Source organism: Anguilla rostrata, chromosome 9, assembly GCF_018555375.3.
Source record: "Anguilla rostrata isolate EN2019 chromosome 9, ASM1855537v3, whole genome shotgun sequence".
NCBI classification, from domain to species: domain Eukaryota; kingdom Metazoa; phylum Chordata; class Actinopteri; order Anguilliformes; family Anguillidae; genus Anguilla; species Anguilla rostrata.
In genome coordinates this window covers 17098983-17120518 of record NC_057941.1, presented here as the reverse complement: position 1 = coordinate 17120518, position 21536 = coordinate 17098983, and the positions used below count along the sequence as shown (strand labels likewise).

At 45.6% G+C, this 21536-nt stretch overlaps 2 protein-coding genes across 6 annotated transcripts in view; both read left to right on the top strand.

Moving 5' to 3' along the window:
• The window catches only part of LOC135263073 (phospholipid-transporting ATPase 11C-like), a 45886-nt gene extending 29648 nt beyond the window's left edge, over window positions 1-16238 (top strand). The window contains exons 12-30 of one of the 3 annotated variants that reach the window (XM_064350672.1): window positions 124-321; window positions 1071-1235; window positions 1521-1702; window positions 1887-1958; window positions 2103-2176; window positions 2268-2371; window positions 2996-3177; window positions 4164-4430; window positions 5165-5324; window positions 6401-6503; window positions 6922-7067; window positions 7752-7811; window positions 9499-9626; window positions 9709-9844; window positions 9946-10011; window positions 10440-10543; window positions 10872-11028; window positions 14010-14051; window positions 14515-16238. In XM_064350672.1, the coding sequence (XP_064206742.1) occupies window positions 124-321; window positions 1071-1235; window positions 1521-1702; window positions 1887-1958; window positions 2103-2176; window positions 2268-2371; window positions 2996-3177; window positions 4164-4430; window positions 5165-5324; window positions 6401-6503; window positions 6922-7067; window positions 7752-7811; window positions 9499-9626; window positions 9709-9844; window positions 9946-10011; window positions 10440-10543; window positions 10872-11028; window positions 14010-14045 (2340 nt within the window). In that variant the 3' untranslated portion in view covers window positions 14046-14051; window positions 14515-16238. Of the gene's footprint in view, window positions 1-123; window positions 322-1070; window positions 1236-1520; window positions 1703-1886; window positions 1959-2102; window positions 2177-2267; window positions 2372-2995; window positions 3178-4163; window positions 4431-5164; window positions 5325-6400; window positions 6504-6921; window positions 7068-7751; window positions 7812-9498; window positions 9627-9708; window positions 9845-9945; window positions 10012-10439; window positions 10544-10871; window positions 11029-12779; window positions 12871-14009; window positions 14052-14514 lie in introns of those variants that run through there. The other 2 variants (XM_064350671.1, XM_064350669.1) reach the window with 2 other exon arrangements.
• A 1518-nt stretch (window positions 16239-17756) lies between these two features.
• Window positions 17757-21536, top strand: part of LOC135263077 (proto-oncogene DBL-like) — a 32192-nt gene continuing 28412 nt past the window's right edge. The window contains exon 1 of one of the 3 annotated variants that reach the window (XM_064350676.1): window positions 17757-18334. In XM_064350676.1, the coding sequence (XP_064206746.1) occupies window positions 18241-18334 (94 nt within the window). In that variant the 5' untranslated portion in view covers window positions 17757-18240. Of the gene's footprint in view, window positions 18335-19755; window positions 19981-21536 lie in introns of those variants that run through there. The other 2 variants (XM_064350675.1, XM_064350677.1) reach the window with 2 other exon arrangements.

The window sequence follows — 21536 nt, the reverse complement described above, 5'->3', positions numbered from 1 at the left end:
TGTAGTGTTTACCAGTGTTTAGTGTTGTGTCTGAACTTTTTTTTTTTTGAGATACAATTTTTAAGGAGAACCTTTAGCTTCCTTAATTGTAAATGACAAGCTTTTTTCTGTTTGTGTCTCCAGTACCTGAAGATGTTTACAGACTTCCTGTCCTTCATGGTGCTCTTCAACTTCATCATCCCTGTCTCAATGTACGTTACTGTGGAGATGCAGAAATTCCTGGGCTCTTTCTTCATCTCTTGGGACAAAGACTTCTTTGACCCGGAGATCCAGGAGGGGGCGCTGGTCAACACTTCTGACCTCAATGAGGAGCTGGGTCAGGTGAGGGAGCTTGGGTGCACAAGATGTGCAGCACTTTGAAAATCACTGTGGATATCATTGGCACTTCTACACAATTAAAGTAATTAGGGCTTTGAGCTTTTCTCGACCCTGTTGAAAAATCGTTGTTATATCGATTGTCTATTGACTCTTTCTCCACCACATGTGGATTGTCAGTTGCTCATTAATTTATCCACCATGTGATTGTTTTTAGTGTATTTGTAACAGACTATTTCAAGTTTAAATTTCAAGCTTCTGACAAAACACATAAATTATTATTTAAAAAATTACTACCATATGCTGATTTTTAAGAAACCTTTTCCCGAAAGTCCACGTTTCAAAAGAGCAGAGGACATTAGTGCTCATCTCAGTGCACTGCCAGGCAGTCTACCTATTGCAAAGTAAGGCTAGATTTCTGTCAGTGAGAAACTTGGCTATGGCACTTTTCAGTATATAAAATTAGATTAGGAAGGCTAGCCATCTAATAACTATCCGGTTGGAAGTAATTGGAAGTAGAGTGGACTGAATTGGAAAGTTGTCTTGATCAGTATGCTTTGCGTGGAGTCTGCCTCCCTCACAGCTGGTTTGCTGGATGATTACTTCAACATTGAAAGCGATGCTTCATTAATTTAATTAAAGCAGAAAACGTAATTGCATTTGGTATTAATTGTCTGTGCGTATAGTTCAGGTCTGTTAATTATATGGGCCCTTATGGGCTCGGTTGGTGATTCGGTGCTTCTCTCCACTGTTAGGTTGAGTATGTGTTCACTGATAAGACGGGCACCTTGACCCAGAACAACATGGAGTTCAAAGAGTGCTGCATCGACGGCTTCCAGTACCTGGACTCCCCTGTGCAGGTGGATGGGCTGTGTGTCACGGACGGGCCAGTCAGCAAGACCCAGGAGAAGGCGTGCAGGGTGTGTGCTGGGAAAAGCATCATTTCGTCATAAAATCCACTCAGGAAACATAGCCTTTAAACACCACACCACACTTTGGACGGCATTATTAGCATTAGCATTACTAGTAGTACAATTGGCAGCAGCGCGTGCGGTCCGTGCATATGTCGCATGTTTCTGGGCCCATATGTGTGTGATTGTGTCATCACACAATGTGGCTGGATAGTGGCTGTGGGATCCTACAGTTTGTGGCTGCTGACAGTGTCAACGGGGAGATCCTGACCGTGTCCGTGTGCCGCGCTGCAGGAGAAGGAGGAGCTGTTCCTGCGGGCTCTGTGCCTGTGCCACACAGTGCAGGTGAAGGAGTCTTGGCAGGGCGGGGTCCTGGGGATGGACCAGGTGGACAGAGGGGCCCTCGGACTGGAAGAGCAGTGCGGGTTCATCGCTTCCTCGCCCGATGAGGTGGCGCTGGTCAAGGGGGCCATGAAGTAAGACTTTAGCTGAGTGGGTCTTTATGTGCAGTATATATGAGAATCAGTGCAGGGCCGTTATGTGCAGTATAATGAGAATCAGTGCAGGGCCATTGTGTGCAGTATATATGAGAATCAGTGCAGAGCTGTATCAACTCTGCACGTGCAATATTACAGTCTGATATTTTTTTCTGTTGTCCAGGTATGGCTTCAAATTCCTGGGCTCGGATTGCAGAAGCATGAAAATAATGAACAGGAATGAAGACATTGAGGAGTAGGTCATTGTTTCTAAAGCTTTAGTTCGACACTTTTGGTCTGTCTACTTTTCTATTTTCCTTGAGTGTTTGCCAGTGCAGCCAGTCCCTGCCATACAGCCTTATTTTGTCAAAATTAATAGATTTGAATTTCCTTGTTCAAGGTACGAGCTGCTGCACGTGTTGAACTTTGACCCGGTTCGACGGCGAATGAGCGTGATTGTTAAATCCAGATCAGGTGAGAGGGGATTGTGGGGCTTGGAGTCTTTCAGGCCGGTGTACATCAGGAGAACCAGCCCACTTAACTCTCTTCTCTATTCTATGAACAGGGGACATCCTCCTTTTCTGCAAAGGGGCAGACTCGTCCATTTTCCCCCGAGTCAAGCCGGAGGAAGTGGACCGAATACGGAGGCATGTGGAGCGAAACGCTACAGTCAGTATTCCTTGGAGGAAGTTCCATGAACGGATTCCATCTTTTCAGCCCATTTCCACCACTTGTGGTGGGCAGTATCATTCTTACACCCAGTAATCCAGCAATAAGTGTGCCCCTGGATTAATGTGTGAGGATATTATGCATATTGTAATACGTTAAAAGAGGTCTTGTGCTAGTAGCCTCCATCTGTGCCATGTATATTCCTTTACAGAATGCTGCAAACTGATGTGCTATAGATCACTTGTTTTGTTGAATGAACTTAGATGTGCATTTCCTGAAAATGCCAATGTCAATGCCAATGCAATATATAAGGCTGTTCTTTTAAATGCTTAGTTTGTATTTCCCCATTTTTCTTTATAACACAAACACAATAAAAAAAGAGAAGAAAATCTGTTTGTGAATATATGTCTCTGTGTGCGTGGGTATATATATATATGTTAACATATATACATATGCATACCTAAATGTATGTTGATATGTTCAGATGTTTTAAGTCCCTATCACCCACCCCTATTGAGCCGGCTTTGCACAGAATACAGGTTTTAGAACGATAAGGCTGACTAAACGATGTCAGAGACCTCTCTGCGTTCAATTGGACGGCTTGCTGCTTTGTGCGTGATGCAGGATGGCTACAGGACGCTGTGCGTGGCCTACAAGCAGCTGAGCACGGAGGAGTACGAGAAGGCCGACGCGGGGCTGCGGGAGGCGCGGCTGGCCCTGCAGGAGCGGGAGGAGAGGCTCACGGCCGTGTACAACCAGATCGAGACCGACATGAGTCTGATCGGAGCCACCGCGGTGGAGGACAGGTGCGTCCCCGCGCTTTGGCTCACCGCTTCCGGTTATGTGAGCGCGCTGCTCCTCCCCACCTATGAGTGACAGCCGCACGCCCTCATATGGGCCTTTGTGAATAAACGCCCTGCGGGGCCTGTCGGTGTTTTGCACGGCTGTGAGATATGGTTGGCCTTTGAGGGCATATGTTTTACTTGTTTGATATCATTATTTAAGTGTTTGATATCATAATTTACACCTTTGATATCATTATGCATAATACAATATATATAAGAGAATACGACGATATCAAACATGTATCTTATTGATAGCAAGTGAGTATTTTTAATATTGTTGAATATGTGTTTCTAAAAATTGTATTGTGGATAAATAATGATATTATAAATAATAAATCATTTCAGACGCATAAAATGTATGTCCTCAAATGCCGACCGTAGTGAGGCAGGTTCCATGAACAGCGGCACGCGCTGTTGTGTGGAATCTGACCCGCTTTGCTGTGGGGAGTCACAGGCAGGGCTCCAGCCTGTGGGGTTTAGCCCCGTAGCCGCTCCTGCTGCACTGGGCGTGTGCAGTCTGTAGTCTGCATTCTGTCAGCAGTAGAGTCCTCCTGCGCTGAGACTGCACAGCCCAGCGGTCAGCGTGCATGTAAACAGATGAACCAATCAGTAGAGGATGCTGCAGCAATGGGACGGCCCTATAATTACGATACCCCCCCAAACTGAGCAAAATAATCCAAGACCAGATGGTCAGCTCCTGTGTTTCTTCTGTGCTCTCTAATCTAGTTACTGGAGTTTGCAATGCTAGGTTGCAGTTTATGAATATTCATTAACATTACACATTAGATTGCCACAGTACTGCCCTTTATCACACCACTTCATTAATATTAAAAAGATTAATCTCATTGGGAGGGTTTGGTTTCAGTGGTACCTTGCAGCAGTAGTGACACGCGGTGTGTAGAGACTCTAGGACGGGTGAGCAGTGGGCGTGTCCTTCCTGTGCCCAGGCTGCAGGAGCAGGCCGCTGAGACCATGGAGGCGCTGCAGGGCGCCGGGATGAAGGTGTGGGTGCTGACCGGGGACAAGATGGAGACGGCCAAGTCCACGTGCTACGCCTGCCGGCTCTTCCAGAGGAGCACGGAGCTGCTGGAGCTGACGGTGCGCACCCTGGAGGGCAGCGGCCCGCGGCGCGAGGAGAGGCTGTGGGATCTCTTACAGGACTACCACAGGAAGGCCGTGTATGATGCCCCGCCCATCAAGGCCACAGCCAAACGGTCAGTACTGTAAGGGCCTGCCCCTTTGGAGACTAGGCTTTTTTAAAATGATTTTTCAAAATTCCAAGTCAGTGTTCTAGAACTCCATTGCTATCAGTTACCGGCAATGATTGTCACATCAGCATTGGAATGTTCAGTCAAGTACATTCTAATCACATAAGGATATTTCATTTTAGTATAACACTAGTAATTTTGTGGAGCCTATCCCATTGTGTTTGGATAGCATAAATACTAGCAACATCAGCTGTCCCGGCTGACCGTTATGGCATCATCGTTCTGCTTGGTTGTCCAGCTCCCGATTCACACCCATTCATTTTCAGGACCTTGCCGAAGGTAGCAGTTTTAAAGCACACATGAACTATGGAGGATCATAGATCGATAAAAGAGAGTTTTAATGCCGAAATTTAACAGTCAGCAGGGGCAGCTGTTGTTGCTAGTATTCACACTAACATTGGGGTGAGCACCATAAAATTAGCTTATTTGTGTTATGTCTAGTGTAAAAAGTGTAAAGAAGAGATCTATGATAAAATGCTCAAGGGCTGTTTGTAGGGTTAACTGGGATAAGGTGTGTGTGTGCTCATGCCTTTTCCAGTTTTGCGTAGATGGTAGGATTTCACTGCAGGAACATTTATGAAGTCTATGAAGAGCATTGCCGTCCCATATATGAATGCAGACGTGCCGCTGGCTTTCACAGTGACCCGTGTAAAACCGCGTTACTGTGAATCCTCCCCCAGGAGCTGGTGCTCCTCGGGCCAGGAGTTCGGCTTCATCGTGGACGGAGCCACGCTGGGCCTGGTCCTGAACACCAGCCGCTACAGCAGCCTGTTCCTGCAGATCTGCCAGAACTGCACGGCCGTGCTGTGCTGCCGCATGGCCCCGCTGCAGAAGGCGCAGGTAGGCTGGGTGCCCCCCCCACCCCTGCACGTGCAGGGCCCCCGCAGGCTCGTCGCCACGGCGCCTCGTGGCCCTGCCCATTAGATCAATACCCAGGGCATGATTCTGAATGCACACCTGCTCCTTATTTGGATGACATGAGTCCTTGAACTGTTTGGTCAGATAATACAGTGTATGTTTGCACTGGTCAGGTCTCCGGTGTAAAACAATGATTTTTTTTTACAGCCTCAATATCGCAGCTGTTTTCAAACCAAACTCTAACTTTAAAACCATGCCATTTCACAGGTGGACTACAAGGACACCTCTACAAGGACACAAATAAGACTTATTTGCGCAAACATATCTCTGTCTAAAAACAGACTCCAACACAAGGCCCCTCGCTATGTCGGTCCTTTTGAGGCTTTTTATGCATTTTATAAAGTTTGTGGCTGTGGACTTCATTAAATTTGAATGAGTCCGCAGAATTCTGAAATTCTGACAATGAATTGTCCATAGACTTAACATGGGACAAAATGCTAACATAAATAAGATTACCTTCTCAAAGTCTGAATAATTCCATATTTATAAATGAACTTCATCATGTTTGCTCTATCATTTTAGCTGACCCATGTTAAATCTGTATTATTATGTGCATATTAAACTGACTGAGAGCTTACAGTGCTCTTTCAATGCTAGCAGACTCTATTCTGCCATTCCATTGCATTAATGATGGGAAAACACAGATTAATGTTGTTGAAATTGTGCATGCTTGCATATTATTTATTTATTATGAGTGACAAATGCTGGGTGGCGGATAGATCTAGCTAGAAGTACTGCACCATTCAGTGAGGGAAATCTGACTGCACTGTTGCACCTTCAGTAGAAAAAAATCATGCATGATACAGCATGTTTTAGTCTACTAATTCAAACTCTAGTTTTTAATTAGGATGTGTTGATAACAATTGTCAAATGATCCATTTGACTCCATTCAGAAGTACACCTTTTGAATGCATTAATGTTAGTTTTACAAAGACAAAAATTGAAAGTGTGCGTGTGTGTGAAATCCCAAACAGATATTACTAATATTATTCTTGTAGATTGTGAAGATGGTGAAGAGTTCGAAGGGCAGCCCTATTACCCTGTCCATCGGTGACGGGGCCAATGATGTCAGCATGATCCTGGAGGCGCATGTGGGCATTGGTAAGTTGCTCTGGATAAAAGCATCTGCTACGCAATTGTCATGTTATGTGAGCACTTACTACAGAATAACATCACCGTTTCGCGGTTGTCGTCAGGATACGTTTTAAACAAGGGCTTCAGGATTTTGTGCCAGCTTCTGTTCCTATTTATTTATTTAGCTTAGTCATTTAGTTGATCTGATTTTACACCCTGGTCTTCCAGGCTAAGAGCTGTGTTCCTCAGTTCTAAACCAACAGAATTCCTGCTCAGGGTGGCATTTCAGTCTGGATTAGTGGAACACTTGCACATAGATACACATAAACTGCAATGTTTTAAGAAGGTGACATAGTCATTAAATGCACTACTATTGTTTTTCCCTCTGTGGATATGCTTCTGTTGAAAGCTGCTGTCTCTTAGCCCGTCTCTTGTCATGTCCCAGGTTTAAAAGGCAAAGAGGGCCGGCAGGCGGTGAGGAACAGTGACTATGCCATACCCAAACTCAAGCACCTGAAGAAGCTGCTACTGGCACACGGGCACCTGTACTACGTCCGCATCGCCCACCTTGTGCAGTATTTCTTCTACAAGGTACAGTGCTCTGGACCTTCTCTTCTGTTATTTAGTAGTTTGGATAGGAGGAGTAGATTAGTGACCGCAAGATTGAGGCACTTCTTTTAGTGCCCTTTAGTGAGCAGAACTGCTGAGTCAGTACTGTAGTTCTCTGTAGTGAGCAGCCCTGGATAGTAAAACACTTTCTGTCACGTATTGCATTTTGACCTTTTCCAAATAGGTTAAGCACAGTTTGGTTTAGCCACACATTTTAAAATATTTGTTCAGGAAACACAGGAAGATTTTTCAGGACAGACAAAATAACATACAGTAAGTGCCCTATGGGAGGACGGATGTCCAACCCGGATACTTGAATCTGTTCTGGCTTATTTCTTGGGTTTATAGCCCTGCAGAGATGCTGTTTTTGTGCAAGGTTCTTCATTTGTATTCCCCCAATGAAAAGTCCTGCTGAATGTATTGGCTGCAAAGTGCCTAGAAGATGTGGAATTGTTGTCATAGGTTATCACAGATGGGAGCCTCTATCAAATTATGAAGTTAAATAATTAAATCCTTGGATAACTGCACAAACCAAATTGATAATTTCACCTGGCATCTGTTTTCTGAACCTAATTAACACTCAAAACACATAGTATTGTGTGGTAACTATACTCACAATACTTACAGAGTACTCAAAGTATTAATATAACTATCTTTTTTCCCCAGAACCTTTGCTTCATTTTACCTCAGTTCCTGTATCAGTTCTTCTGTGGATACTCACAGCAGGTGAGTGTGTGTAGCGTTTTTCCAGTGCTGACACCTTGCATTCTTAATCTTGTTTTAAACATGCTGAAGCAGCTTTGCCTTCATTCACTGTGGATCCTGGGTGTGTGTGTTATGAAAGAGAGTGTGTTTTTAATAAATATGTTTGTGTTTGTTCCTCTCTTGTGGTTTACTTTCCCTCAGTTTGCTTTCAAAAATCCTGTAGATGCAAATCCCCTTCACTGAGACTGATGTATGAGCTATACAGCATTTTCTGTGTGCAGCTGTATATACATACACATACACTGGTTCATCTCCTGTGATATATGGTCCATATATATAATGGTCCATATATATGGACCGTATATCCTCTCATACTCCGATGCACATCTCTATTCCAGTGGCTGATGTATAATTTACTGTACTGCACAATACTGTGTTGCACTTTCCAAAGAGCTGAAATGCATTACATTTTATAAGGCTGATGCTCTTAATCCAGGAGACCTACAGTCAATGCACAAGGCAAAGGCCTAGATTTGTAAATCACTAACATTCCTAGTTGCAGTCGACAGGCCATAACACACCAACGATAGGTAATCCTTTGTTAGTAGAATTGACCTGTGGAAGGGAAGGTTGTGAGGTTTTTTTTGTAGGGAATTATAGTCTAGATAGGAGAAAAGGCGACTCAACTGGAGATGTCAGCTAGGCGAGCTGAGGTGCTTGCCTCAACCTGAGTGTCAGAGGACGGGAATCAGCATAGCAATTGTGGGAGCAGTTGTGTGATGACTGAGCCAATTGATCTGGTGTAAAGGGAGAAGACGAATGGGCCCAGGACAGAGCCATGGGGAACCCCAGTAGAGAGTGTTTGTGGTGAGGATGGAGGCCCCCTCCACGGTACCTAATTAGTGTGATCTGATAGGTGGGAGTTGATTTCCATATCCATCAGGGTGGTGAGGAGTAGTTGGTGGTTAACCACGTCAAAGGCAGCAGACAGGTGCAGGAGGATGAGGTCTGAGGAGACAGAGGCTTTTACGGTATGGACAGTTTCAGTGACAGCAAGGAGCGCAGTTTCATAGAGTGGGTAGGCTTGAAGCCAGACTCATTAGGGTCCAGCAGGTTCTTCTGAGAGAAATTTGAAAGTAGAAATTAAAAATAGCATGTTCAAGTACTTTAGAAAGAAAGGAGTGATACTGGTTTGTAGTTTTTGACATTGTGCAAGGGAAGGTTTCTTGAAGTGTAACCACCCACTGATTTGAAAGCAGTTGGAATGCAGCCAAATGGCAGGGAGGTGTTGTTGACGTTAGTGAGAAATGGGAGCAGGTTGGCAGCGATAGTCTGGAGGATGGAGGAGGGGATTGGGTCGAGAGGGCAGGTGATATTAAAACCCTTTAGTTCTGGAATGTACCAGTGACAGGGTTTTGAGTTTGCAGGGCCTCCTACACAGCATAAATACACAGCATTGTTTAATGCTGTGTATTTAATATCATATCAGAGCAGATACTCTTCTTTTTCATGACCTGAACCAAACCAAAGGTCTATTTTGGGCTGATTGTTTAGTTCCTGAATGGTTCTTTCCTGCATGTTCATGTTGTCATTGCATGATAATTGATGATGAGCCCCAGGACTGTATTTAGTGTGTTGATATGGCCCTGGTGTGTGTGTTGTGTTGTGTCGTTTAACCCTCGGGTGCCACCCGTCCCTGCCCCCCCAGCCCCTGTACGACGCAGCCTATCTGACGATGTACAACATCTGCTTCACCTCTATGCCCATCCTGGCCTACAGCCTCCTGGAGCAGCACATCTGCATGGAGATCCTCATGGACAATGCCTCTTTGTACAGGTAGGGGGAGCCTCTCCATAAATGCCACAGTTCTAGTGTTTATTGCATGCACGCAGTGAAAAAAAAAAACTACCTTTCCCAGGGCGATGGCCAAGAATGCCTTGCTGCGCTGGGGCCCCTTCCTGTACTGGACGGCATTGGGGGTCTTCCATGGCCTAGTCTTCTTCTTTGGTGTGCACTTTCTTTTCAGAAATTCAGCCTTGCAGGACACTGGCCAGGTGAGTCTTGAGCACCACACCCCAGCAAACAATGTGCAAGTCCTGTTGCTGACTTTCCAGTTCAAATGCCACTCCTGCATGTGTTTTTTCTCTTTCTCCAGGTCTTTGGAAACTGGACCTTTGGAACAATAGTTTTTACTGTCCTCGTCTTCACCGTCACCCTGAAGGTAAAATAACGATTCTACATGTGTGCACTACACTCATGCTTGAATGTCTTCTTGTTGATCTCCAGTGCAAATGAGCATTGCAATCTGGGTAATTAAGCAATACGGCATGAGAGGCAGTGCTGTATCGTGAATACAGTCATGGCTACTGGGGTGAGGCAGCAGGGTCTCGAGTGCCGTATTGCTTCTATAAAATTGTTACAACATATAGAAGCAATGAATTCTATATGTATTTAGTAAATAACGGTTTGTACGTGGAGTGTTAGGTCTACTGTTTACAAACAGGTTGTTTGAATAACTGCTACTGTATCGGATTTATAGCAGAACGTGGTCTCAGCCAATCAGCATTCAGGATCTAAACAACCCATTTTACAATTTGTCACAAAGGCCCTCACTGTCTGACTGTCATTCTGTCTTATCCGTCCCTGCAGTTGGCTATGGACACACGTCACTGGACCTGGATTAACCACTTTGTCATCTGGGGCTCACTGGTCTTCTATGTCTTCTTCAGCTTCTTCTGGGGAGGAATCATATGGTGAGGAGAGGTTGGAGGTTTCTGTGGAGGCTGAGGGAGGATTGGTTGTTGTGAACAAAGTGTTGAGCATATAGCATAAGAGGTCACTGGCCTTTTAGTCACAGAAGGCCTCACATTGAGATGAATATATGGTGTTGCTTGAATAGTTACTGTAAATTCACCAGACTCAACTTTTTCGTTTTGAGGTGAATCTTGGTGCAACTCTTTTTTTCAGACAGTCAATGGATGTAGCACAGTCTTTAGCATTGGATTGCTTGACACAGTCTCTCTCCCTCTTACACACTGCTTAGTGTGAGCCTCCGTTTCTCTCTCTCTCTCTTTTCTTTAGGCCTTTTCTGCAGCAGCAGAGGATGTACTTTGTCTTCTCCAGCATGCTGAGCTCCCTGTCGGCCTGGCTGGTCATCGTCCTGCTCACCGTGCTGAGCCTTCTGCCCGACGTCCTGCTCGTCATCCTCCGCCCGCCCCGGAACCCCCACCCCCGACAGGTACTCCGATCGAGCTCCGCCCACCTCTCCTCCGCCCCCACCCCCCGTCTCTCCAGGTATTTAGCTCACTCTTTCACCCCTTTCCCCCCTTCCATCTGTTCTTTTCTTTCACCACATGCTGTCTGGTCATACCAGGGTTTCATCCATCCCTTCACCGCTCTACACCAGAACTTTGTTTCCTCCTTTACTCACCTGTCATACTCTTCTACTTTTTCTCCCTTCACCTCTCCTTCATAGCCTTCCTTCCTGTGTTGGGCCCCACCGCAGCCATCTCCTCATGAATCCTTTTTTTAAACTTCGTTTCTCTATTTTGGCCTTCGACCTTGAAAAACCTAAAACTGAAGCCTGTATTATTGCTTGGGAGTTAAAGTGAGGACCCCTGCACTATGCTGCTGCTCTTGCCAGTGGCACCACAGCAGCAGCAGGTACTGAGGTTTGTACAAGCAGCCCATCCTGTCTCACTGAGGGTCTGCTTCTCTTAGACCCGGAGCTCCCCTGTTCTCTCAATGTGTCAATCAACAGTATTGCCTCTGTAAAATGACTATTCAGACCCTTGAGTTGTCATCTTTCACAAATTTTATTCCTCCTTTTTAAAAAATATATATCTATATCTATCAAAAATGTTATTTAACAAATTAAGACTCCAGCATTTATGATTGCTATAGCTACCAACACCTGTGATAACTTTGCCTTAATTGCACAAGAATTGGTAGACACTTTGATGAATACACAGGCAGATACTTTGATCAATACAGTGAGCTCCATAATGTTTGGGACAAAGACATATTTTTCTTGATTTGGTGACCTGAAATGTGGGGACTATGTATGAAAAGTGCTGTCATTTGTACATGGTGAAACCAAAATGTATTCAAAAAATACCCTATAATGAAAGCTGAGAATCTGCACCTTAACCACACATGAATTATTTGATTACAAATCTAAAATTGTGTACAGAGCCAAATCAAAAAAAAAAATGTCTTTGTCCCAATCATTATGGAGCACACTGTAGCGTAACAGTGTGAACACTAAACTAGATTTTCAAACAGGGTTTCGCTTTTCAGTGGGGGTCCACAAAGGCATCCTATGGGATCCTCAGCAAAGTTATTTTTCTTCATGAAATATTTTGTTTATACTTGCATATTTCATAAACTATATATTTCACTTTACGATACAATAAACTTGTTAATTGATAGAAATGATACAAATCCTTGTTAATATTATGATTGCAGTAGTTTATTTCCGGATTATATGATACTAGTAACAAATGTGTAATGAGTTTGATATAGATCCAAAGTAGGTGGCATGCTGTTTTAACATTTTTTGTTTTAAGATGTCAGATGTATTGTTCAGATGGAGGTCCTGGGCCAGTGGATGGTCATTTTAGGGGGCTTTTAGATGAAAAAGATTGGGAGCTCCTTGCTCTAAATCTCCTGCTCTTTCTTCTTCTGCTGGCCTGCTGATGTTTTTAATTCTGGACTCACCGTACAGCCCAGGCTCTACAACGGGACAGGAAGCCCAAGTCTTGTAGAGTAGGATTGATCATGGATCTGACCCCTGTAGATGGATGGCTTTCATCAGACTAACCCCAGGGGTAAATGCTAGGGGTATATGCCTCTATGCCTGCTGATGTAACGTCTTACCTTCTGTGAAGACTGCTGTTTAACTCTCTTCTGTTTCCTCTGCTTTTATATCGGTCGCTTCATCTCGTTTTCCTCCTTGTTTTTTCCTCCTTTCCTCCTGCGACCCTGCAGACGGGGCCACGCCTTCCTCCCTCTGGGACGTCCACTGTGTTCATGCTGTCTCAGACCCCCAGCACTCACAGCTTCTCCTGGAGTGCCTGAGGTTTTCCTGCTTCGTTTGCTCTTACCCCTCCTCTCCACCAGGGTGCAGTCTGCCTGCTCTTGTCTTGCATGCAAGTGTCTAACTCACACCGCTGCCTCCCCCACACCCTGCACTGTGACCTCGAGGTGACGTCCTGTCTGAGCCCGGGAAGCTACCTTTGAAGCCGCTTAGCGCCCCCTGCTGTAATGAGCGGTTTACCTCAAACTGGGGTGATTTGAGTCTTCTGGCAGAGCCGTTGCAGTCTGAACTTGAGAAACTGCTGGAGAGTTGTGCTATCCGGGTTATGACTGTGCTCCTGCTGTATGTCTCTGCATGAGTGTGCATGTCAGAGCGCTGAGCCCTGTGTCAGTTATGGCCTGTCTGAGAGAATGCTGCATCCAACATCAACAAGGTCATGCGATGGCAAAGCTTATCTGCATGCGTTCACGTGACAATCTTACAACAGCCACGATGGGATGTTCGGGTCATGGTGAATGTAGGCCTGTGTGTATGAGACTTTATAGAAAAAATGAAGGATCTTCATACTTTTACTTTCATGCACTGAAAAGGTTCAAAAGTTAGACCTTTATAGACCTTTCAGATTTCCTATGCAGAAACTGTAATGCGTTCAAGATTCATGCAGTGTAAATATGGTTTCCTCTCTTTACACAAGACGTTACCACAGAGAGATGCAGAGTGCAAGGCGGTGCATATGCAAGCAGACAGTTCCATCCTGTGGTGTGCGTGTGTGCGTGTGTGCGTGCGTGTGTGTGTGTGTGTGTTTCTGTGTTTTCGAATAATTCAAGGTGCAGTACTTCCTTCCCTGCTTACCACGATTGCCATTGTTGATTCTGACCATAGTTTTAAAATAGTCTCAGAAGGCTGCGACTCATGCCACCTGTACTCTCCACCTCCTAGCAGTGCAGGGCTGCACTCACTGCATGACCTGTTGTGCATCGCTGCCGTCCCTGTTTCATGTGGAATGCCGTCGTCGGCGGGAGAATAGTTTAGGTGCTGTTCGGTGTCCGGGGGAGGGCCGCGATCGTAAACGAGCCACTGCCTCCGTCTTAAAGAAGGCAGAAATGGGTGAACTCTGAAGAATGTGCCACAGCTTAACCTGTCATGTAGATTGATTGAACGTCCATCTCTGTTCTCTCCAGCCTGCAGAAGACCCCTTCCTACATGTAGAAACGTAAAACAAGGTAACCGTAAGTCTCTCCGCTGTCATAACAAGAGAGGCCTGTCCTGTCTGGGGCCTACAAAGATGAATGCGAAATATCAAAAAATTAAAAGAAATCACGTTCAATAAAAACTTCAAAAATCTTTTTGTTTGGTGGCGTGGATAATCATTTGTGGTTTTTGGGTGATTTAATTCATTTTGAGTGTCGAATCATTTGATTTTGGATGATTTTATCTGTCTAATCACTTGTGGTGTTTTGTGTGGAAATTTGTCTTTTTGTGTGGGGAATGTGTGTGATTTTTTTGAGAATGCACCAATCCAAGGGGAGTCGTGTTTGTTGGGAAATGTGTTCAGTCGCATGATTTTATGTGTTTTGTGAGTATTGGTCCTGTCACTCCTGTTTGATTTTGGGGTGGTTTTATGCTCTTTGTGGGGTTGGTGTAGGATGCTTTTTTCACGGCTGTCTGTCTGTCCGTCCTCTACAGATCGCTGCCATCACGCCGCTGTCCTACAAGCACCTGCAGGAGCTGAACTGAAGACCCGGGGGAAATACTGGGGCAGGAGCGGGCAGCACCCTGCCTCTACAGGACCCCCCCAGCCTTCCGAATGCTAGCCGTCTGCACAACTGCCTGTTTTGTTTTGTCTTTAAACCCGCGGTTCGCTCCGCTAGCTTTTGCGACGCCGTCGTCCCTGCGCTGGAGCATGCTGCTGGCCGCGTCTCCATGGCGCTCACGCGTTCGGCGCGTCTTTATGCCTTTTCTTTTCAAGGATGCGCTCAATGGCTTCGTGGGTTTTTCTGTCTTTCTATGGAGATTAAATGTATGTGAATCTGACGAGGCTGCGCCGTCAGTTGCTGCGAGCTGCAGTATTTCACTCCCGCTCTCCCAGAATGCTTCACTTCCCATTTTTGGGAAACCAAAAGGATGCCCCGCGTCGTTGCTGTTGGCGAAGAATAATTGAGGTCCGACTACTCTCCCGTCATCTGACTCCATTTGCATTTTACCAAACGATCTTACGTGGGACAAAGCTTTCTTTAAATTGTGGTTCTTCTCCAAAGAGAAACTGTGGACCAAGGGCAGCTGCAATAACAATGAATGATCCTCGAAGCTCAGTCCATTCATTCTGTTTCCAAAAGCCATTGGAAGTGAAAGACATCACTTTGCATTGTATGGCCACACTGCATGGCAAGTGAGAAACATAAAATATTTTGCACAGCGAGTCCTAAGCCTGCTTGCTGTCAGACAGCATGGAATTGTGGGATGGAGGGCGGTAGGTACAACAGAACATACAGACACATGATTCTCACGTGATTGTGCACTAATACTGATAGCGTGACTATGCATGCAGTGAATCTACCAGCCTTTCGAGAACAGAGATTATGACTGTGTGAACAGATAAACGTACGTATGTGCTTTGGATGCCAAAAATTAGCCAGTGAGAGATCTGAGCCCCGCCTCTTCACCGAGGTTGTGTGTGACCATGGACCGAGTGACCGCTGCTTTAATAATTACATTGTGTGTTAATTACATTAATGAGAAATCTGTGGTTGGTCATGTGGCTTAGCCGTCAGTGGGGCCACACGCCTGTACGTTTTTTTTTTTTAAGCGTACGGATCGGAGCACTGCCTGTTGCTGCTCGCGCCTCATGTGTCTGCAGAAAACGTGGGCCAGCTCTAAATCTGTCACTTGCACGGTCGCACACGACCGTACTGTGAGCGAGAAGCGCTCAGAGGGGGCGCGTCTGGACCGATTGCTGCCAACGGGCTGAGCTCGGCCTGCTGAAACTAAGCCTCCCGCAGAGTCTTTCTGGATGCTGGTGGCATTGTGGGCCGTCGGGTCCTCCTACCCTTTAACTGCATCGTCTCTCAGTGTCAGTTCCGTGTGGGGAACGCTTTTCTGCAGGGTTGTGTCATTCGTTGTTAGGGGGCGGGCGGACATTTTAAATCCAGCTGCAATGTTTGTGTGTAACGCTTCAAACATTCCATGTGTGCATATACCCATGGTTCAGATCACGTTTTAAAAAAATACGGAATGCCTTTTTTCTTTTTTTTTTCGAAACACATAATTCTATCGGACCTGTTTGTTGTAATGTGTGATTTTACCTGCAAATGCTATATATTTTTATTACCAGATTTTTATTAATGTGGAGAATGATTTCACAGCGTGTGCTGGTTTTAAATGACCTGGTTCTAATAAACTGCTTTATTTCACCCTTTGAGTACTGCCCCTTCCCCCTGCTCAGTCCGTATAGAGGTGTGTGAATGGGACTTCTCATTGGCTGGGCCACGGTGCTGGGCATCTCTACCTGAAGTCCTTAGCGTCCTGCAGTCTTACTGTCTCTTTACTAATGATGTCATTTACCCAACCTTCAAATGAGTATTTGTAATTAGAAGAGCAAGAAATATTTGAATCTTTTGATTATGATTGGTTTGTTTTGTACGCACAGCATTTTATGATTGTAGATTTGGACGCAATTTAGCAAAATTCAGAATTCGATCGAGAAGTCGTCGCTGTGAAATCTGCGGTTATGAAGCATGCAAAGTGAGGTTCTTGATCTCACCGGCCCACGGGGGCTAAGGTTGACCCCTGGGGTCACCAGAGCTAACGGATCTGGACCTGGAGAGGTAGGGGGCAGAGGGGCAGGCTGTGTTATGGAAGAACGATCCTTTGCAATTTTAACAGATGCAAGTCTTTAATCCTCACGTTTGCCTGACTGAAATGCTGTGTTGTATGTTTACAGCAACATTTTTCCAGCAACATTTTCGTAAAAAAGCATAAGTGAATGGGCAAAAAAAAGTCAGATTTGCTCTGAATGTTTAGAGACCTGTTGCTGTTCAGACTCCCGGAGAAGGAGCAGAGGCTGTGTGCTTCAATGGAAACCCCAAACCAGCACCCGTGCCCCTTATATGGGACACTACACCAACACCTTCTGAACCTACAAGCATCTGAATGTACCTCCAAGACCAGTCAACACAAACTCATTCTGTAATAAAAGGATGTGATTGAAGAGCACTTCCTGTCTTCGTGTCTCTTTCTCTGCTGCTGTGAAAAGTTGCTTTTCTGTCAGTGGGAGTGGAAGATGATGGGGTGGCCGCAGTTCACTGTGGGGGGTTAATGAGAAGCGGTGTGGGGCAGCCGCACTGGCTGTGAAGCTGAGCTGCACACCGTGACCCCCCCACCATCCCCCCACCCACCCACCCCCACAGAGGCGGGAGGTGTGAGTGCGCTTGCTGTGTGTGCGCCATTGTGTACGCAACTGCATTCTTTAGTGTCTCTGAGGTCATCTGTGTATGCATGTGGAGATGTATGCCTTTAGCTGGGGGAACAAGAGTCAGGCACTGTTTATGGTACTAGCTGTGTTATATATGTGTGAGTGTGCATGTGCCTTTGTGTGGGATATTGAGGCCCCAGCTGGGGTAGAGTCCAACACAAAGCTTGCTCACAATAGCATCTGTGAGATGTGTCCATGACTGCATGTTATTGTGCGTGCGTGCGTGTGTGTGAGTGTGTTTGCTTAGGGGGTGGTGAAATCAGTGCTGGGTTTACTGCAGTCACAGGGACACACCTGTGAGTTGATACTGTGCTGAAAAGTGTCCCATCCAGTCCCAGAGAGGAGGACCAGGATCGAGTTCAGACCGTAGGTGTGCGATGGCTGCTGTGCTGGAGGAAAAGTAGGCGGGGCCTACGAAGCGAGGGACTCCAGCTGGAGAGAGGGATCAGTGGGAGGGGCTGGCAGAGCGACAGGAGTCTGGGCTTTGCGCTCCGCTAAGCTAACGCACCGGACTGGAGTGGAGAGGGCTTATCGTCCTCTTCCTCCGGAGGGAAGTCGCTGCCTCTGAAGATAGGTGCTCCTTTTCTTTGGAAAAGATTGACGGTCTTATCGCTTTCCTGAGGTTGACATCCCCCATCTAGCCGTGGGAAAGACCTCCGTTGTGTGTGTGTGTGAGTGCGTGTCTCTTGGCTCTAACACTGGGAGACAGCGCTGTTCACTCTCTGGACCAGAGATACAGTGTCCACGTGCTTCCGCAGGTCAGGGTGACTCCAGGTCAAAGGGCAGTAAGCTGTAAGCACGGGAGCATCTCCAGTAAGGCCTATTAGGAGGAAGCAAAGCTGAGACCCCTCCAGTCTGTTGTGGGGGTGCACGGGAGGCAGCATAAGCATGTGAACCCCTTGGAGGAGCTGAGCTTTCTCGGTGAGGGGGCGCTTCAAGCCATGTCAGAGGAAGGTGACGAGACAACGCTGGGAGAGATGGAGAGCTACCACAAACTTCTGCAGACTGTGTCCCTGCTGGAGGGCACACTAGCACGTAAGTATGGTTTCTCTCTCTCTCTGACGTGCACACCTTGGAGTTGTGCCAGCCTGGAGACCCCGGCCCAGCTTGTTTCCTATGGCCTGGCTCTCCTAATAACAGGAGCAGCGCTCCTCTCTCCCCACCACTCTCCATTGTGTTTCAGCTGCTTAACGCTGCCACGGGAAGTGGATCACGGTACAGCAATGCTGGGGATTAGGGAAGCTATTTTTAAGCGATTGGGGTGTAATACTTTTATCCATAATGCCTCTTTAACACTTCATGTGACCGCAGCTGTCATTGCATTGTAACATTGTGGTTGTGAAATGATTTCTTTTTAACATTTTTTCAACAGTTTTTCCTTTATTTTATGCCCAGTTCCACTCATACTGTATTTCAGCAGGTCTCATTGCTGCAACCTTGTGCATTAATGTAGACAAGCTTGCACTTTCTTTAAAAGTGCTTATAGATCCACCTTTTCTTTTCACCCTACTGTCCGCCAGCTTAGTTTAATTTGCAGCTGATGCACACAGATGATTAGACCCCACCATCAGAACCCCTTCCTCCCTGGGTGATGCTACAACAAATTATGCTTTGCCCCAGATGGCTGCGGTTCACAGTTCTCTGACTTGGTCTTTATTCAAAACTAGATTGTGGTTGCATCAACATACTGGATGTGCCACCAGCAGCACTTTATGGTGAAATTTTAAAAGATGCACTTCCTGTACTTTTGCTTGGATGTTCAACATGGCGGTGCTTTTCAAGCTTTATAGAGTATCTACAGATCTAACTTCATCATTTTCCTGTCCGATTACTCCACGTGAAAATAATGGAACTGGACCGATGTAGCATCACATGCTGACAAGTGTCGCTAACGTTCTCTCTCACTGTAGCACCTATTGATTTGTATTCAGAGATACAGCTTGTGAATGGGTTTTTCTGGTAATAATATTCATGTAATGTCGTCCATTGCATGACCCATTGTTTGTGCCAGTCTGTTGGCGGAGGAAGCTCTAAAATGATAATTCACAGATTATTGCAACAATACGGCTTTGACACGGTTTCATTATTGGCTAAAAAAAAAAAACATTAACGGCTTTCCATGTGCTTTTAAAGACTCTTGAGCCAGTGCAGGTCTCCTTCGACTAAACTATTTAATGAATGTGGTGCCGCCAAGGCTCCTGAATGCTTTCTGAACTTCATTCCACTGTTGGATCCGAGGACCGTAATCCGCAGTTCATGATGGAGTAGGAGGCTAATGACACATCCCCACGTGAGCTGTAATCGGCAAATGTAGCCAGAGCGCACGAGCCACTAAGGACAAACGTAGCCAGAGCACACGAGCCAATAATGACAACCGCAGAGTTGGACCTATTGGCAAACGCGCCAGCTGCAAGCCTGTCCACTGTAATTATCGGACGCCCCGGTAAATCGCTGCTCGGAAACGGCGGCGCAGTGGCGATTAAACTAGCCGCAAAGTGGTGTGTCCCATCACCGTGCCGAGCATGACGAAAAAACTTGGACTCTGGCCGTTTACGGGCAGTTTCATCCTGGGTCGCCATGGAATCGGGCTCACTATGTAAATAATGTCCCACTCTTTGAGAATAAAGGTACTGATCACACATCGTAATTTTCTGCCCTCTACCCCTCAGAACAAGCAACAGGTAAGGTTTGCATCAGAGGATAGATGTACACGCTGTATCTTCAGCAGAAAACAGCTGTTTGATGTATTTGAGTGCTTTTGGCAACATTTGTGTTAAACCTGCTTTGTTTGCACAATTTACATTCTGCCTTATAGGAGTTTACTGAGTGCTCCCCAGGACACAACCTCTATATAATAATTTTGAAACAAACAAAGCTCTTATTGCTGTGTCATAATTATGTTTGCAAGCCACATGCACCGAAAGCTGCCATTTTGAAACTGATGGCTAGAATATCTGGAACCATGATACAGAAACATGGCTTGCCAGGACACTCAGCCAAATGCAGACGTGTTCTCGTTGCAGTCACTCATTGATCGCTCTTATCCATTATTACGATCTGTTTTGAATGGAGATATTTTGCTTTAAAAAGGTTCTATGTGCTCAATTTATTACAATTAAGTAATAAACCAAGTAGGCCATGCAGCAATACAGTGCACTTCACCAATACAGCTTTGCTTTTTCATGGTACTGCCAAGCCCTGCTCAAGTTTTATAACCACAAAGCATCTGCAATGAACTCTCACAGATTATTTAACATGGATAAGCAGGGAGTAATGCTCCCTTTATATAACATTGCTGAGACATTGACTCTGTTATTGCATGTGTATTCCTGAAAAGGGTCTAAAGGTTTGAAGGAGGGGTTGTACATCATCATTATTAGCTTTTGGTCTTAAGGAGTAGCCTTTGGTCAATATGTACCCAGCAGCTCAAAATTGAATTATTTCCTTCATGTTTCAACGGTAGCATGTTAGCAGAGAAAGCAAAGGGGAGGAGACTATAAAACCTGGCACCCATCCTGTTTCCACCCACCCCCTGGTGTTTACCATGTCCCAAGTACAGTCACTATAGCTGATCATGGTTTATCTAACAGTGAGACACACTGTGTCACAATACACTCTGTTCAAGCTACAGTTTTAACTGGTGCCCCTTCAGGTTTTTCTCATCCACTTTTAAGTATTTTGTCAGGGATTTAAACACAGACATTCAGCTGTTGTACTTTAACAGTATGCCATTGTGTTAGAGAGGCATGAGAATGAGGAGCTGTGTGTTTCCACCAGCGCCGCAGAGGCCGCGCGGAGTCCTGTGTTTGATGGGAAAGTGACGATCTGCTCAATGGAGCGGAACAGACCGTGGGCCATGTTTGCTGATGCTGAGCAAACAGTGCAGTGCTGTTGCAGTTGACTGGTGTTGAGGGACAAACGGTTGATTTACTGTTCTATTAACATTTTCTCAGGCTCTGGATCACAGTATAGAAACCAACTACTTTCTCTGATTTTCAGAATAATACATTTTTTATTTTTATTTTCTGCTTTACTGAAATGTTTTCCACAAGTTGCAGCATCACACTTGCCTTTTACATTGATGACAAGTGTTGAACAAGTAGATAGAGGCTTCACTGTTTCCAGAATTCAGGTTTGATGTGTTTGCAACAGTAGACTATGTTGGCTGGATGATGTGTTTAAATTGTTATGATACACACCCCACCCCTTTCATAATGCCTGTATGTTTGAAAAGCAG